We start from the raw sequence: 16,787 nt of genomic DNA on the forward strand, positions 1-16,787 counted from the left end.
TCCAATTTTTAATTATTAAACAACACCTCTATGAATTCATCCAAAGAGAACATCGCTAGACCTAGAAGCAATCTCGGTGTAAGAACTGACTGGCGCACGCGGCCTGTGTCCCCATCAAATGGCAGTAACAGCAGCAGCGGTATGACAGATTACAAACGAAGTATCAGCCCTATTCCAGACAGCCTTTCCAGTGCTGGATCAGATTCTCGTCAAAGCAGTAAATATGGCCGTAGACCTATTCCTACTAGCACGACATCATCGTCTTCAGGTGCTGGACAATCTGTCGCAGCTTTGCAACAACATCATCAATGGCTTATGCAACAGCAGGACACCAATGTAGCACCCTCGTCTAACTCACACAACAGCTATCGGTCGGTGTCTCCCGCTCCTCGCTCTGCAAGATCCATGGATGGAGCCAATGCTAGACAGGTTAATAAGCAGCCACAGTACGTTGCTGCAGCTCCTGTAGCAACTACTAATGAGGACGAAGATGTCATTTTTGATGAGGTAGATGATGAGGATGAGGGTGATGATGTGGAAGAAGAGCGCATGGTCATCATTCAAGACGTGAGAGCTCGATCTCCTAGTATCAATAGAGGTAAGTTTCTGAATAAAGGGTGATGCCAGAGCATCAACTCATACTTTTGCACAGGATCTGGTGGCTCCATCATGTCAGTGCAACCTGCACCTAGTTTCTATCATACATCCCCTGCTGGGCCGCAAGAATCCAAGGTAATATACAGGCTGAGTGGACAATACCTGGTCGATTTAACACAGAATGACAGATTGTAAAAGAGGGCTGGCTCTACAGAAAGAATGGATTGATGGTAACACGAGACATTTTAGCATTATTTACTGCTTTCCTAATGCAGATACTAATGTTCCGTTTATAGCAATGGAAGCCTGTTTATGCAGTCGCCAAACACGGAAATACTGTTAAGCCTGGAGGATTGTATTTGTATAAGGATATCAAGGTAAGGTACACTGTAGGAGCGAGAGATTGAAGGTCTGATGCGGGAGCTCCTAGTGCACAAATCATATTCAAACCTATGACATGAGCGAGGTCCTTGAAGTATCGCCTCGAGCTCAAGATTACAAGCAAGGCATCAAATGGGAGATTCGCATGCTGGTAAAGCGGGATGATGTTATCCTAGCTACAGACGACATGCTGTCTCGAAAGGACTGGGTGGATTCACTGACGTCAATCATGGGAAAGGTTTCCATTGCTACACAAAACGAATTGACATCTCGTATCCACTCTTCAGAGCAGATGAACCGGGATCTTCAAGGTGTTGCAGAGGAATTAGATAGCGAAAACCAGAAACTAAGAGAACAGCTCCAGACACTCAAAGACAGCATTGCCAAAAAGGAACGTTTCTTCCAACAAGAACTGCTCAACCGTGAAAATGAACTGAAAGAATCCATGGCAAAGAAGGAAAGAGCGTTTCAACAAGAGTTGCAAGACAGAGAAGAGGAACTAAACACTGAAATGGACCGTCAAAGACAAGCTCTGGAGACCAAATGCGAGATCTTTGAACGTGAGGCTCTGCAGTGGAGAACCAAATACAGCGATTTGGAAAAGAAGAACAGCAGCAATATGAGATCCGTGGATCATGACAAGATGGAGTCGTTGGAGATTGAAGTGCGCAAATGGAGAAATCGAGTGGATGAATTAGAACATCAGCAAAAGCAAACAGATTACAGAAATATCTCGAGAAATCGCAGCATGAACAGTGATTCCTTTGAGGCCAATGATGCGCTGAAAGAAACCATGTCAGACGTTAAATTCAACTTGCAAGTGCTTCGAGATCAAATCAAGAATTCTTCTGAGGGTCCACTTTTGGACATCAAGTCAAGCGTCAACAAGCTCTGTGATACACTGGATGATGCTAAGCTCGGCTGGAATGACCTTCAAAGTGACATTATCAAGTTTTTGGAGACTGAAAGAGATGATGCTGATATGAAGGACGCCAAGCAAAAGCACATGATGGAGCTCTTGCGCAATGAATTTGTGGATTTACGTCAGGAATTGGTGGGAGTCTCTGCAGAGCAGGATGACGATGAAGAACAGCAAGCTGCCAAGTTACCTTCCCTCTCCGAAAAGTTTGATATCTTGATCCAAATGGTGGAAAATGTGCAGATCAGTCAATCCCGTCTATCATCATCCATGATGGATAACAACTCTACTTCTTCAAGTGACAGTGGCATGCCATCCACCCCTCCTCTATCGTATGCTGACAAGGATTCTGATCTCTACAAGGCTGTCGCATCGCAGCAAAAGCAGCTGTCAGATTGGATTGCAGAGTCAAGAGAAATGCAAAACTCGACATTGACTACAATCGAAAACAACATGCGCCAAAGCAGATCTTTGCCCTCTGTTCCTTCTGATATTGGTCGTTTGCACGAAAAGATCACTCAGACGATCGAGACCGCCATGTCTGAAATCGCCAAAAATCAGCAAGAAGGTCAAGATGAACAAGGAAAGAACATCAAGGTCATTGGTAACTACTTGCAACTGATCTCCAACGATATTCAAGAAAGCGCTATTCCCGATCTCTCTGCCTTGTCCCAGCAACTGGAAGATGTGGTTGACCGACTCAACACCACAGAAGAGCGACTCTCAATGCTGAATGGAGTATCCGTGTCGTCGATGCATCATCAGCAAGAAGATACCACGTCTTATCGCAACATGCCCCCAGCTTCCCCTTCATCTGCAGCCATGAGCGATGACGACAAGCTATCTCAACTGCACAGCTTTGTAAAGAACACGGAACGTTTCATGGAGCGCTCACTTCGCATTCTCAGTCAATATGGTAGCAATCCCAACGGTATGGAAGAAACCATTCGTCGTGCTGTGAAAGGCGCTTCCAAGGCGCATTCTGAAGAGCTTTTGGTGATCCAGGAACAGAACAAGGATGAAAGAGAAGTGATCGAAAAGAAGATGCAACGCTACGAGGAGAATGCTCGCAATTACTTTGAGAAATCCATGGAGAAGATGCACACTGACCTCCATGAATTTACTGGTGTCATGTATGAAATGCTTGAAAGGCTCGTTCTCAAGGCCCTGGAACACTCGTCTTCATCTGGAGCTACCTCATCCTTCAACAACGAAGAGGAGCAGCCACAGCAAAAATCCATCCAAAACGTAGTTGAGCTATATGGAAAGCTCTCCGGCCTGAATCGAGTGCTCAAGGCAGAAATTACTAGACTTTCACAAGAGAAAGAAGAGCTGGAAGCTACTGTAAAGTCAATGAAGAGGACCAGCAAAGACCTGGAGAAGCAAATCGACAAGCAAAATCAGCAACTGCAATCAGTCAAGTCAGAGTATGAGCGAATCCAACGCGATGTCCAGAAATCAAGACAAGAAGGCACGCATGATCTGATATCCAAGGAATTGGAGCCATTGATGCAACAAATTGCCAAGCTGAGAAAAATGGCAGCTGTCAATGATGAACTTTCCGAAAACTTGAGCAGCCATCGTGAAAAGGTAAGTCCTAACAGAGCATTGATCAGCGTATAAATTACCAACATGCCTACTTGCAACAGGCTGCTCCATCAAGATCACCTTTACCCAGTCCCCGTTACAATGCAGAGGAGGAAGGTGACAAGCAGCTCCGATTCCCCACCATGAACATGCGCAGCAGAAGAAGCTCGTTTACATCTCAGTTCTCTGACGATAGCAATAATGATAACAAGCGTTATGATCAACAATCCACCAAGTCTCCATTGATTGGCAGCAGAGATAAACCAAGAGGTAAAAGCCCATTGGCAAGCTACCTGGAGCGAAGCAACAAACAGTAAACTACAGCATCCTAAAATCCACATATACCATTACATTATTTTGAATAAAATGAAGCATATTCACCAAGCAGTCAAAGCATGGCTGAGTTACGGTTGTATTCAGGTACCCGATCGCTGGTTGGAATGGATGCATGAATTTTGACATTGCGAGTGCTTTTGGACATATCCAAAGTGTCATCTTCTACTCGACATACAGCATTGCATATAGTGTGGCTATCTTATGACACATATTATGCTATAAGGTATACGAAAGCACTTAAATTTGCCTCTGTAGGCGCTTGATTGACGAAACGGAATTTCCATTTTTAGGCATAGGAGAATTCTTTTCATGATCGTTCTGAATATCGTCGCAATCTTGTTGTTCATTACTAGTTTTACAGTACGAGAACCTCTTCTTCTTTTCCCACTTTTCTCTTGTTTAGTTTGTCAGTGTCTTAGTTTTTCGTTTGGATGTATAGATCGCATCATGACCCAAATATGACCAGAGCGATTGCTCGACAAGATGAGGCTTTGGAGGATTTAATTCGGTCCACTCGTCAAGTGATTCGAAAGCACTCAACCCATTTAGCCTATAATAACGACAATAATAACTATAGCTTCCACCGTCGTCGTAGTTATTCCAACCATAAACCTCGGTTACAACCGCCAGCACCACCGCCAGCACAGCCACCACAATGCAGCCATCATTGCTGCGAAAGTATCGCAAAACCTTTGCCACCGAAAACACACCACCATCATTATGTACAGCCACATCAACCACCACAACAGCCATCATACCAATCACCGCATCAACAGCCATTCTATCCACAGCCGTTTCCGACCAAATCCAGGACAAAAACCTGGCTCAACAAGATTATACCTTCTAAATTACAATGCGAAACAGACGATGAAGTAGGCTTGCATGATTTGAAAAAGAAAATTTACAAGCAGAAACCAAAGCCACAACTACAGCAACAACAGCTACCCTACGTCAAAACCACAGGCAGACCAATGATTATATTTTCAATGTCTCCGTCACCGGAGAAGGTTGTCGTGATTGATGTTTCAGCAAACACAACAGTGATTCTTCGAAGCTTAGATGCAGATGATCCCAATAGCAAGTAGATAGCAGCAATGTATCACATTACAGATATGGACACCATTAATCAATTATTGGGCCATGTACAAATGACTGGATCCAAAAGCACGGGAGATATCAAAGGTAAGGCTTACGGTAAGACTGGTAGGATCGAGGCCAATAATACATGTGGTCGTTAGCTCATGCTGCTCCTGAAATCAAGAAAATGTCAAAGAGTCATACAATGCAACTTGGATCCATATAAACGAGTCATTTCCCGCCCAACAGTGGTCCAAACACAGCCTCATCCACATCGTCAGCCGCAACAGTTGTAGTAAGATTTGAACATAAACTCTTTGAGCAGATCTATATACTAAACTTTTTTTTTGCAGAGTTCTTATGAGCGATCGCATCAGCAACTACCGCAAAGGAAGCCCAAGGGAATGGCTCGTTACATGTCAATGCCGACTCAATTCAGCCTCAAGGCACAAGAGTTTTGCTACATGGACAGTGATGCTAGTACAGTGGATTATCGAGGAGAGCATTCCCCTTCCTCCATGTCATCCACAGCATCCTCTCTCTACTACTACCTAACAGCGATAACAGATCAACGAAACATGAGCGAGTGGCAGCCACGAGTCATATCAGAGGATGGATGCGATGACAAATGTAGACACATTGAAACATTTCAGGAGGGCGTACAAGTTCCATATTGTCAAGAGCACATATTTGGAATGAACATATAGAGTTTTGCACTAAGAGAGCAACTCGTTGAAATAATTTGTGTATAGAAATCACACTAGATGGCAAATATTGCTGCGTTTTTTGTAATAAAGAACTATCCTTGGAGAAGTAAACAATCAATAAACAAAGGTATATTTTGGCATTGAATGTTTGTGTATCTATTTTCTGCTGTTTCTTTTGCTTTTATCGTACGACAGGATGCCGTTTAGAAACTCGAATAAGAATGACATTTGTTAGTAAGAACGCTGGTAAATATGGATCACTACTATGATACTCAGACTCTATCGATACAGTGTTTAAAAAACAGAAGCTATCACCATCGACGCCTACAACAACACATGTGATGCATCATCACCATTCCACAGTGGAATGGTCGTTTCATCCCACAGACACCAGCTCTTGTGGTAGTGCAGCAACATCGCAAACCGCAGGCGATTCACTCGTAGCATCAAGTATTGCAAATGACGATACGTCCATTGCATTCTTTGATTACAATTTTGTATTCACCACCACGCCTGAACTAGATGCCTATCCAATAGAGCAAGAGAGTGAGCACGGCAATGTGCCACTACCAACTGGCTGGACGCTCGCTGGACGCAAAAGATCCATCTTTGAGCTCGACACCAACATCCATACGCTCAGTGAACTGTACTCCACCCTAGTGGACCTTCGAAACCAGCTCCCAGATCCAGTAGCTGATCAAGTAGAATCGCTCTACAAGAAGAAGCCCAGCCTTCTCTCTACTCGCTCGTCTACCGACTATTACATGTCGTTGGTGTCGAGGTCGGGATCGTCCAACTTATCATCGCCGCCTGGTACACTACTGCATCAAACATCTAGCATGGAAACCACAGATTGCGAGCAACAAGAGCAGCACACCAGCAACGACTATGATCGTCTCCATTGGATTTATCCTGACTTTATCTTTGAGTTGCTAGTGCATGTTTATTTAGACTGCATTTGTTTCACTCGAGTGCAGCCCAACAAGCTGTTGAAACAGCACCGTCAAGGCGACAAACTTAACAGGGCTTATGCCTGTGCCATCTATGCTTACGCTGCTTTGCACGCCTTGCTATGTCATCCCGAGAAATTCGGTATCTATCCATTCATGCATCAGCTGGCGGAAAACGCTTATCAGATTGCGTTTGATTTAGTGGAATTCGATGCCATGGACTCAGTAACATGCGAAACACTGGTGATCATGTATCAGTATCTGCTGACCATGGGACAAGATGGAGAGGCACGCAACTTGTTTTGCCTGGCTCAGCGGCAAATGGAGCTGCTGCTTACAGCACAGAAGCAGCACCAGCAAGATGTATATCGAATGTATGCTTGGATGGCAGAGTTGGATTGGTCTTTTGCACTGGCCAAGTTCACAGCGCCCCTGATAGAGTATCGTCAGCTAAAGATGTCTCTGGATCAAATCAAGCCTGTCATGGCAAACTACACGGATGAGCAGCTGTACATCAAGGCAACCAAGTTCAGGATCAGAGGGTTGCATATACTGTTGTCCAGTCAGCATGAACAGCAGCCATTCTCCTCATCACCGCATACCACGCCGCCTCACCGTCAATTAAATCAGTGGCGAACAAAGTATTTGGAAACATTCTTGTATAAACGACATGCGCATGGCGAGGAAGATGACCACCAAACCACATTGTATACACTGGAAGATAAACTAGCATTGAGACTGCATGCATTGTACTTTGCGGGCATGTTGGAGCTTCATCAGCAGCATATGCTCAAGGGGTTTGAAGCAGATCACCGTTGGGAGCCGTCCAAAGAGCTGTGGCCTGACTACTTCTCATCCTTTGGATTGTCATTCGAAATCTCGACTGAGCAGAGGCAAGTAGAAAAGGGCTTGTATAGAAGCATGAACGCAGCCTACGGATTTATACAGGTGATTCGATTACTACTGGACGAAGGAGATCGATGCATTTTGCCTCAGGTATGCGCCATCGTGTGGTATTCACAGCTCTTTCAACTAACAAGACACACATATAGGTCATTGACACACTGTCAGCCGCATGCACTGTACTCTACTTTGGCAACAAGGTTGTCTTTTCCGATAAAGAAATGATCCAAAAGTCCCAAGAAGCCCTTTCATTTGTGGTGCATGCATTTCTGACATCCACCACCTTTGCTATGATGGAATGCCCGCGCATTGACCAATTTGTAAAGAAATGGGGAGCTCTCATTTCGTAAATAAAAAAACATTTTAATCATTCAAAAGAGGTATTTCATATTCATTTTGAGGGATGGTTTTTGATAATGTCAATGCAGAGACAGTGTCTTGCAACATGGCAGTGATATGGACAAAATCAGGTGCTGCTCCACCTTGGCTGCAGTTCTTTTGTATCATGGCACGCAATAAATCTAACAATACACTTAACCGCAATTGTGTTTCTTCCAACCATAGCCGCCATTGATAGTGGTAGGCAGGCCGTTTATTGAGCGTCACTGTGTTGATGATGGACAAGTGTTCATTATGCTGTCGTATGTATATTTTGAGCCCTGAATCTCGACTGAAACTGACATCCGATGGTCGTGTCAAGAAGAAATGATTGATGTAATGGTAAGTCAGTGAATCAATGTCGTTGGATGATATGAGGTTGGTTTGTGCTAAACAGCATATGAGTTTAATGTACAATTTGAACTCTTGACTGGGCAGAGAGTCTTTACGAGGTGCTTGCTGATTTGAGTAGGATGACTGATCTGAATGATGGCTCTGGTATCTGGATTGGATGGCTCGTAACTGTTTTTGTAAATGACTGGTGAGCAAGTGGTGGTATATGTTGCTAAGCATGTCTTCTTCCTCTAAAACGGCCACTAGTGTGTCGTGCAATCCAGCTAGAAAATCGACCATCAGTACCCCTGTGTACCTCTGCTGCTCAAACGGCTGTTCATGCTGAGCACGTATCGATGATATGATCTGATCAAACTGTTGACTGAGGATATGTGTTTCTTGCGATTTCATGAATGCATGTAATGTCGAGTCCAACAGACAATGCTCTAGCAGAATGGCCAACGATTTATTCAGCAAAAAGTCCAATGAAAAGGCTCTGCCTGATTTACTTGGCATGCGATCGCAGATGCCTATGGCCAAGTGATTTGCCACAGATTGAATGATATGCTGCTGTTGACTTGTACTGCCGGTGTTGCCGTGTCTCGCAAGATAAGCGACAGCTGCATGTATACTCTGTCCAAACGGGTTGATGATGCGTGGTTTAATGAGGTTGATCTGATATAACGATTGCAGTAGTTGAAATGACAGTGTTCGGCTGGCATGAGAGCAAGTCCCTAAATACCATACATCTGCAAACTCCAGATACTGGCCAATATGTAAAACAAGTTCATACGGTAAGCTGAGGAGTGTTGAATGGGACATGTGAATTAAGATATCAAAGTATTAGATGTTGGGTAAAATGGTAAAATGCGACAATAGAGGCGGAAAAAAAATGTGCGTATTGAAGATTTACCTTGAACAACTATCATTTTCATTGGCTGATGGTATCATAGCAACACGGATAGAAATGCTCGAGTGCAGTGTAATTGGGGTTTATTAGAGTTTTACAGGTTGGAATTAAGTTTTTTTTCGTTTCATTTAAGAGAAAAGGAAAGAAAAATATAAACAAACAAAAGAAAAATGCATAAAATTACAGGATATATAGAGAGGTGAGTATTATTGGAAAGGTTGTTGAGGAGCAAACGGAGGCAGAGTTGGAGGAGAAGGCACAATGAAGGGATACAGCATGTCATCATCGACTACACTTAGCGGTCTTCCACCACAGGCATTACGGACATCCAGCTCCATCACACTGACCAAGTTGCGTGTCATTTCGAAATCATACAGATACGCCTTGGACATTTTGGATACATTGACGGATTGCGCTAGACATCGCTGAGCAAATTCTTGGTACTGATCATCGGCATAGTTCAATAGTTTGATGTACACCATATTGGCAAACAAGAACCCCAATAGCGGGATATTACATTCATCATGATGCTTCACCATGATATCTAAGGTTTGAGTGATGGCATAAGCGGCGTCAATACATGTATAGAGGCACTGTACCGAGAAAGGTGAGGTGGGTACATGATCCGAAGGGAAGAAGGCTTGGTAGAGCAGAATCTTGTTGATGTTGTAGTAGACGTGGACACTAAGGATACAGAATCTTGCAAATTCATGAATGTCAACATGATAGTATTGTTGCTCTGCTTGTTGCTCTCCATAGCCATTATAGAGGCCACCATGTCCACAGCATGGTTCTGGCGTACCCGCGGCCATTTGGTCGAGAGCAATGGACTCCAAGTCAGGGTTCTTCCATTCTACGGGTAGATTATCGTAAAACTCTTGCAGTCTATCTTGCATCGCTAGTAGATCCATGGAGAGTGTCGTGTCTTGTTTACCGGCTGCCTGGGCTGACAGTAAGCGACTCATCACATCGTGACGAAGCACTTGCAGTTGAATCATACAATACCACTCTGTGTAGACATAGTAATTGATCATTTCTTGAGGCGGTTCAGCAGCATCAATGTCCATGAAATCAAGCACTGGCTTAGGCTGAGGAGGAGGCAGAGGGCAGTTGGGGTGAAACCTGTCAGATTCACCAGACGTGTTGGAGACACCTTGCAAGACACGATACCAAGTATTAAAGTAGTACAAGCACCAGACAAGGATACTTTCTCTTGTATCCAATACGCGACCTTCGTCGTAAAGGCCCAGCTCCTGTGCCATTGTAAAAGAGATCCACTCGTAAATGTAGATGACACCAGGATAACCATTTTGATGGTTGCAATACGATAACAAGAAGGCAGCTTGACAGTTATCAATGGTAGGTTCGTCAAAGCACTCTGCTAATTGTTCACGACCCTTGAGACAGTAAGCCATGGAGAGAGCTTTACCCATATTGTAACTGGGTGTTTCATGAGCAGGACGTTTGCTCCAGACATGCATCTGGAAAGCATTGCGAGCAGCCATAGCGCAGACAGCATAAATGAGCACAGTGGAGGGTCTTTTTTCAGGATCAGGGTCATGATAACGGGCCAAGAATTCAGTAGTATCCACGATAGGCAAACGAATGGCTGAGCAGCAAGGTGTTCTACAATACAATTCCACCAAGCTATCTGTCAGTTCAGGCGATATGTCCACGGGATAATCGTCAGGCAATACGTGTGTAGGATGCGACCAAGAGTTCCAGACACCAAAAGAGAAACCGGAAGACGTGTGTATAGAACTAGCGTCGTCCAATTCAGCAGACTGAGCCATGCGGTGTCGTTCGTTGTCTTCGCCTTTGATAGAGTCTCGAGTACCGTCTTGTGCATCTTGGTCATCACGCGATGTGATGTGCATGGATCTCTTGAATTGATCCACTAGCTTGGAGAGATCATTGAACGAATTGACATTGCTTTCCACCGAGAGGCCCTTGTTGGTCGTTGTGATTTTCCAGGCAAATGGCTGCAAAGGCTTCTTTTTGAAGGACTGATCTACTCGTTGACCGAAATCTCGAGTCTTTTGAGCAAAGTCTTTGGCCATCTTGTCGATCGAGTCTTGCCATTGATCCATGACTTTGTTCATTGTATTGAGCACTTGAGAAACGTGGTTTGCTTTAGGTTCGGTCTTCATGTAAACGCATTCAAAATTGCTGCCAGCACATCTGCTACAGCTGGGCAATGTGAGATCACATTGTTGTAAATCTTTGTAGCATTTACTACATGGATAAACGGAAAAAGAGCTGGTAGAAGCAACTGGATTATTGATATTACTGCTTGTAGTGGACATACCATCTTCCTCTTCTTCGGCTGCTGTTGTCATGACTTGATCAATCGAACTGGCAGCATCGTTGGAATGAATGGAAATGGAAGAGCGAGCGTCGTTGTAATTGTAAATGGGTGATTCCATCTCTAGAGGTGAAGGTGCTACGGAGGATCTCGGTTGAGCCAATCTCTGCAGAGAGATGCCTCGTTTTGCTGTTGTTGTTGTTGTTGTAGGCAATGCGCCATTTTCGCCCGTCTTGAGGAGATCACCGAATTTCTTGATTCGATCACTGAGTGTCTCTGTTGCTTTCTGTAGCTTCTTCAAGGTGGGTGCTGCTTCAGGATACTGGCAAGTGATGCCTCTTCTTTTGCAACGAGAGCAAGCTGGTTTGGTTCTATCGCAGGCATGTCTATTAGAGCAGAATTCAAGAAAAAAAAGTTATTTATTTGATTAAACAATTAGAACAAACGCAAATATCTAACATTGAGTATATTTAGTGTATTTGCCTGAATCCTCTGCATCGGTAGCAGGCTGCTCCCAAATTATTGTGATTTGAAGTTGTTGGTTTCTTTACAGCATCAGCCATTCTATCAAGTCAATTGCCACTTTACAGCAGAAAAAAAAAAGGGAAAAAAGAAAAAAAAAAGGGGTAATGGTGGGAAATACGAATGATATAAGGAGATGTATACCAGAAAAAAGAACAGGAAAAAAAAAAAAAGAGAGATAAAATTGATACACACACAAAACTTATTTTTATATGAATAAAAAGACCCTCGAAACAGGCCATAAATAGGTTGCAATTTTCCCTGAACTCAATGTAATTTCGAGATAATCATTATCAGAAGGGTAAAATAGCCGCTTCAAATCAACCCAATGTATAGGAAATTATCGACCCATTCTGACTATACATGTCCTCTATTCTTGGAAAATTTAGAAGCAACATGTACAGAATGTACATGATAACAGGCGGGGTCTTGTACACATTAGGCTTGGCATTTTTCAAGTGTTCATCATGATAGCATGTATTCAGCATAGAGGCCAGCATCGCAGACAGTTACCACAGTCTCATCAACACACACACAGATAGATAGAATAGTTTCACATTCAAGCTATCTCTGGCGCCGGCAGATAAATTAAACGAGTTACAAAAGAATGATGATTGCCCTGGAAATCAAGATTCTGTCAATGGTTCCATTGAGCTATTTATTGTATTACGGGCGCTGCTGAGCAAGGATTATCCAATGTACAACAATGCTGCATGGCTAGGATGACTCATTCGCCTTTCTTCATCAAACTACATACCATTATCGTTCAGAGTAAAGCTACAACTGCCAAATGACGCTTCTTGAAATGTATCAACGCTATTCAGCATCTCAATTGGCGTATTTGAATTTGCCTCATCCATGAAGCATCAGACATTTTAGGCTTGGGACTGCACCGAAGCGTGGGTCTGATGCCGTTCGTGCGCGTAACTAAATCTTTGATCTCTTGGGTTTCTCTGCAATTGGTTGATTGAACCCTTTATGATGCTGTTCTATATTCTGTGATCAAAAAGACCTGCGACTCATTGAATCAATATTAAAAATAGTAAGGTTTATTGTAGCACGAGGAACAAAGAAATGAAGGGCCTAATGGCAGAAACTTTCTTCTGTGTTTGCACAATAGCATTGTACTCCTCGTTATGACTGATTGTACTGCGGACCAAAAGAGATGTCGTAATTTCACAGTGTTGCATCTCGCTCAATTCCGCCGAACATACAAATATTTTGTCTTTGGCTGGCCACTATCACTTGAGTCCTTCATGAGCAACTTGTAGCAGTGGATTTGGCTTTTCTAGGATGTTCCACATTAGGGTTGTTAAAAGCAATTTGTATATGTTCAGACAGCATACCGGAAACAGCTCTTATTACTCGTTATTACGTAAAACAAAGCTAAAATTGTGTGTACTTGAGCAGTAATTCTCGTGTTACAAACCGTTCTGGACCGTCAAAATAGCACCAAACAATTGCTCTCATCTAGCAGCAACTGTCTGACACTTTTGCTCGACTTTTTTTGGATCGCCAAAAATCGGCCAAAAATCGACGAAAAACCATGAGGTATCCCTCATGGTTTTCATCAAAAATCAAACGATCGCTTTTTTCACCTTGATAATGAAGACTTTTACTATGGTGTGTATTGAATCAAAATGTTTCTATCGATCTAACGTAACCCCTGATATCATCTTTGTGGGACCTTGGTATGTAAAATTTCGACTTTTTGGCCAGAAACCTCTTTTCATATTTTCGTAAATTACTCAATAAGCTTATTCAAAACATCTATCTTACTTGGCATCATTGGAAGCGCCTTGAAATGTACCCCAAGAATGTATTAAGAAGCATCGGGTGATCATCACACTTTATATAGTCGAATTTGGCAGAACAGTTCAAGCAAGTCGCAAATGTATCAGATATCTCCATTTCGAGTAAAAAAAAAATGGCATGCGGAGATTTAATTGATTTTGGTTGACAAAATGCCCTCTCATGAAGACAATCAATGTTCCTGAAGCCAACAAGAGGTGGATTGCAAATTTAAAAGCGCTGTAGCATAGTTTAACTATTATAGTATATTTCTGTTGCATGCTTTTATATATACTATATAAACTTGCTGTAAATTGCGTACGTAAACGCAAAGCCTAATATGGAATGCAAAGTTCTCACTGAGCATGAGCGAAGGTAGACGGTCAGTCCCGAATACAAGTATTTTGTAGCCCAACACACTCTCAGCATACCCTCTCGGAGCTCTATACCTCTAGTAATTTGTGGTAATAAAAACAACCGGCAGCATCAAGCTGATTTTTATTAATGTACATGGTATAGCTACATATTTTAAACGATCTAACAAAAAGTAACTGTGTATTCGTTGGTGTTACAGAGGAAGACACTTGTGGCATCATCAAAAGCATAACTATAGGCATCAGGACAAGCAGCCTTAACCTCAGAGGCATAGGAGTTGGTGGTGCAGACATTGGGACTATAGAAACTGCCAGTACAGCAGTACTCATCTGTATTGAACTTGGTACAGGCACTCTTGCAACCTGACACCTTACCCTGAGCATCATAAGTTTCGAAACCAGCAGGACAACTAGGCAAAGTCGAACAAGAAGAAGTAGCGCAATGGCGTTCATCATTGGAGGTAAGACCTTGCTTCATGACAGGAGCTACAGTCATGGGCAAATTGAAACCATCAACAAGAGAGATATCATAGTATACAGCACCAGAGTCCAAAAAGTGGAATTCAGCAAGAGAAGCAGGAGAACCCATACCAGATTTGAAGCAGTTTTCACCACCACAATTGATTCTACCCCAAACACGTCCAGACCAGTTGACAGGCAATGTATAAGTGTGTGTTGAACCAGCAGGCACATCAACGACATCGCCAAAATAATCCTCAGCAATCGAGTTACCAACCTTGAGAGTGGAACTGCAGTGATTTACAACATTGACAGTGGGCTGACCAAACTTGAGGAATGAAATGTTGCTTGTAGCAGCAGTGGCATTAGAGGAAGCAGCAGGGGCTGCAGCGACGAAGCCGGCCATCAAGGCAACAGAGGAGATCACTGTATTGAAAAGCATACTGCTTGAGATTGTTGCGTGGTTTTGTTTGAATGAGTATTCTACGAATGACTCTCTCTATTTATATTGTTTTTTTTTGAGACAGAGATGGATGGAACTGATCAGCACTCGGGTCCCCTTTCTCTTCTCCTTCTTTATGAAGCAAGAACTTCACCAATGTCGATTCAAGTTGAAATTTTTTAATAGGCTACATTTCACACAAGGCTGAAATCTAATGAATACAGGGACCCAGACCTTTTTCTGCGTGGTAGATGAAATGTATATTCAGTGAAAGTGTGAGATGGAGCGTGTATGTATGAGCAATGTACGTACTCCTTGATGTTTTGTAAATGCACGATATTAAAAATGCCAGATCAACAACTAGAGGTATTTGAGGCACAAATAAGAATGTGCCTCGAAAAGTGCACTGATCAACACTCATTGAAGATGTTTCTAGTCCCTGTTCATTTTAATGGGTCAAATTTCGTTTTTATCAACAAAGTACATTGATTGATATGAAACATAACTTACAGTTGATATTTGTGTACCTTTCCCACAATTGACACGCATCTCCTGATATCCTCTATTCCATACATTGCCGTTTTCTCTTTGCAAATGACAAAATATAGCTTGAAACTGGTCATAGTTTGACATACACAGGACCCAATCATTGAAAACGGAATAAAAATAGGTGGAAAGATATACATATAGAAATCCCTTAATTGCATAGGTTTAATTGTGTATGTTTCAAATGTGCTGCTATGCTATTTTGGATCATTTCAAGCTATAACGATCATACTTGAACTATTCAAAGAATTGAATGAATAACGAGCAACTCGTTCTGCAACAGATCGTACATGTTTCGATATCAAAGTAGAAATCCTTTTTTTTTCAATATACAAGTGCTGATTTTACTTTCTCCTTGATATAATAGCCTGCACTATCCTTGTTTTGAACATTTATCGACGATAGTGATTTCGTCTAGAACATGCAACAGTTGCTGGCATCTTGTTCTCTCCGATTCAAGCGTACAAGACATCTCAAATGAGTTGTACAAGATTCTCTCCTAATATATCCACTAAAATGAGCATCATTCTCTAGCGATAAAGAAGGAGTTAATCAGGAATGTCGAATGGCTACCTATTGAAATGACCTATTCAGCATGGCTTGATCTCTTGCGATAAAGAGATATATAATGGGAGCTATCAAGCCAGCAGCTGCGAAACAATTGAAAAAGGGTCTGGAATATGCGTATGGCATTTAACACTTGCTACCACTTCACAGAGTCATCATATGAAGATGGTCTCGAGGCATCTCCGCCAAACATTCGCAATCGCCTCTTACTGCATCCCTTTGAGCTCATTAGCAAGCAATCTGTTCCTGCCATATGATGCCTTTCTGGACCTTATTATATAAATAGAATGTTTCTTTGCTGACATATGTCAAATTCTTACATGAAAATTATATCTCAATTGAGAATTTATATGTAATCTTTGTTTCGAGTTTGCTGCCAAGGGATTTAAATCAAATCCTCTTCTTTGGGTTTTTTTCTTGAGGCTGCAGTCTAGAAATGTGATAAATAGTATCAAGATGAAGATTGAATTTCTACATCTTGGCATTGAGATCATAGCCAAACACAGAGAAACCACAGCTCTGGTCAGTCATGCAATCATTGCTTATTGTTCTCATTATGCCAATGACAATAGCGCAAATAACTCTCTCCATTTAAAGTCTTGTTAGTTGAAGCCATGATGATTTTTAAAAGCAGGATGCAGAGTCTTGCTCAGAGCTATAAGCGTTAACCGTTTAACAGATATTTAATAGCGCAGTATGATGG

At 42.5% G+C, this 16,787-nt stretch overlaps 6 protein-coding genes across 6 annotated transcripts; 3 read left to right on the plus strand and 3 right to left on the minus strand.

The window, feature by feature from the left end:
- Positions 1-30: 30 nt before the first annotated feature.
- Positions 31-3,801, plus strand: ATC70_005824 (uncharacterized protein; the record flags this gene model as incomplete). The annotated part of the gene is made up of 6 exons (XM_064825107.1): positions 31-598; positions 653-732; positions 786-827; positions 894-974; positions 1,028-3,487; positions 3,547-3,801. 6 exons carry the CDS (start codon positions 31-33, stop codon positions 3,799-3,801), a joined length of 3,486 nt encoding a protein of 1,161 aa, XP_064680484.1.
- Positions 3,802-4,278: 477 nt separating this feature from the next.
- Positions 4,279-4,905, plus strand: ATC70_005825 (uncharacterized protein; the record flags this gene model as incomplete). Its single annotated transcript, XM_064825108.1, has 1 exon — positions 4,279-4,905. The coding sequence occupies one exon, from the start codon at positions 4,279-4,281 to the stop codon at positions 4,903-4,905; it is 627 nt and encodes a 208-aa protein (XP_064680485.1).
- Positions 4,906-4,932: 27 nt separating this feature from the next.
- Positions 4,933-7,807, plus strand: ATC70_005826 (uncharacterized protein; the record flags this gene model as incomplete). The annotated part of the gene is made up of 3 exons (XM_064825109.1): positions 4,933-5,050; positions 5,896-7,550; positions 7,607-7,807. The coding sequence occupies 3 exons, from the start codon at positions 4,933-4,935 to the stop codon at positions 7,805-7,807; spliced, it is 1,974 nt and encodes a 657-aa protein (XP_064680486.1).
- A 13-nt stretch (positions 7,808-7,820) lies between these two features.
- Positions 7,821-8,990, minus strand: ATC70_005827 (uncharacterized protein; the record flags this gene model as incomplete). Its single annotated transcript, XM_064825110.1, has 1 exon — positions 7,821-8,990. The coding sequence occupies one exon, from the start codon at positions 8,988-8,990 to the stop codon at positions 7,821-7,823; it is 1,170 nt and encodes a 389-aa protein (XP_064680487.1).
- Positions 8,991-9,284: 294 nt separating this feature from the next.
- On the minus strand, positions 9,285-11,946 carry SKO1_4 (Transcription factor; the record flags this gene model as incomplete). The annotated part of the gene is made up of 2 exons (XM_064825111.1): positions 9,285-11,769; positions 11,867-11,946. 2 exons carry the CDS (start codon positions 11,944-11,946, stop codon positions 9,285-9,287), a joined length of 2,565 nt encoding a protein of 854 aa, XP_064680488.1.
- A 2,287-nt stretch (positions 11,947-14,233) lies between these two features.
- On the minus strand, positions 14,234-14,971 carry ANP1_2 (Mannan polymerase II complex anp1 subunit; the record flags this gene model as incomplete). The annotated part of the gene is made up of 1 exon (XM_064825112.1): positions 14,234-14,971. One exon carries the CDS (start codon positions 14,969-14,971, stop codon positions 14,234-14,236), a length of 738 nt encoding a protein of 245 aa, XP_064680489.1.
- Positions 14,972-16,787: the final 1,816 nt, after the last annotated feature.

The sequence above is a fragment of the Mucor velutinosus genome (genome assembly GCF_035048745.1).
Source record: "Mucor velutinosus strain NIH1002 chromosome Unknown tig00001544, whole genome shotgun sequence".
NCBI lineage: Eukaryota > Fungi > Mucoromycota > Mucoromycetes > Mucorales > Mucoraceae > Mucor > Mucor velutinosus.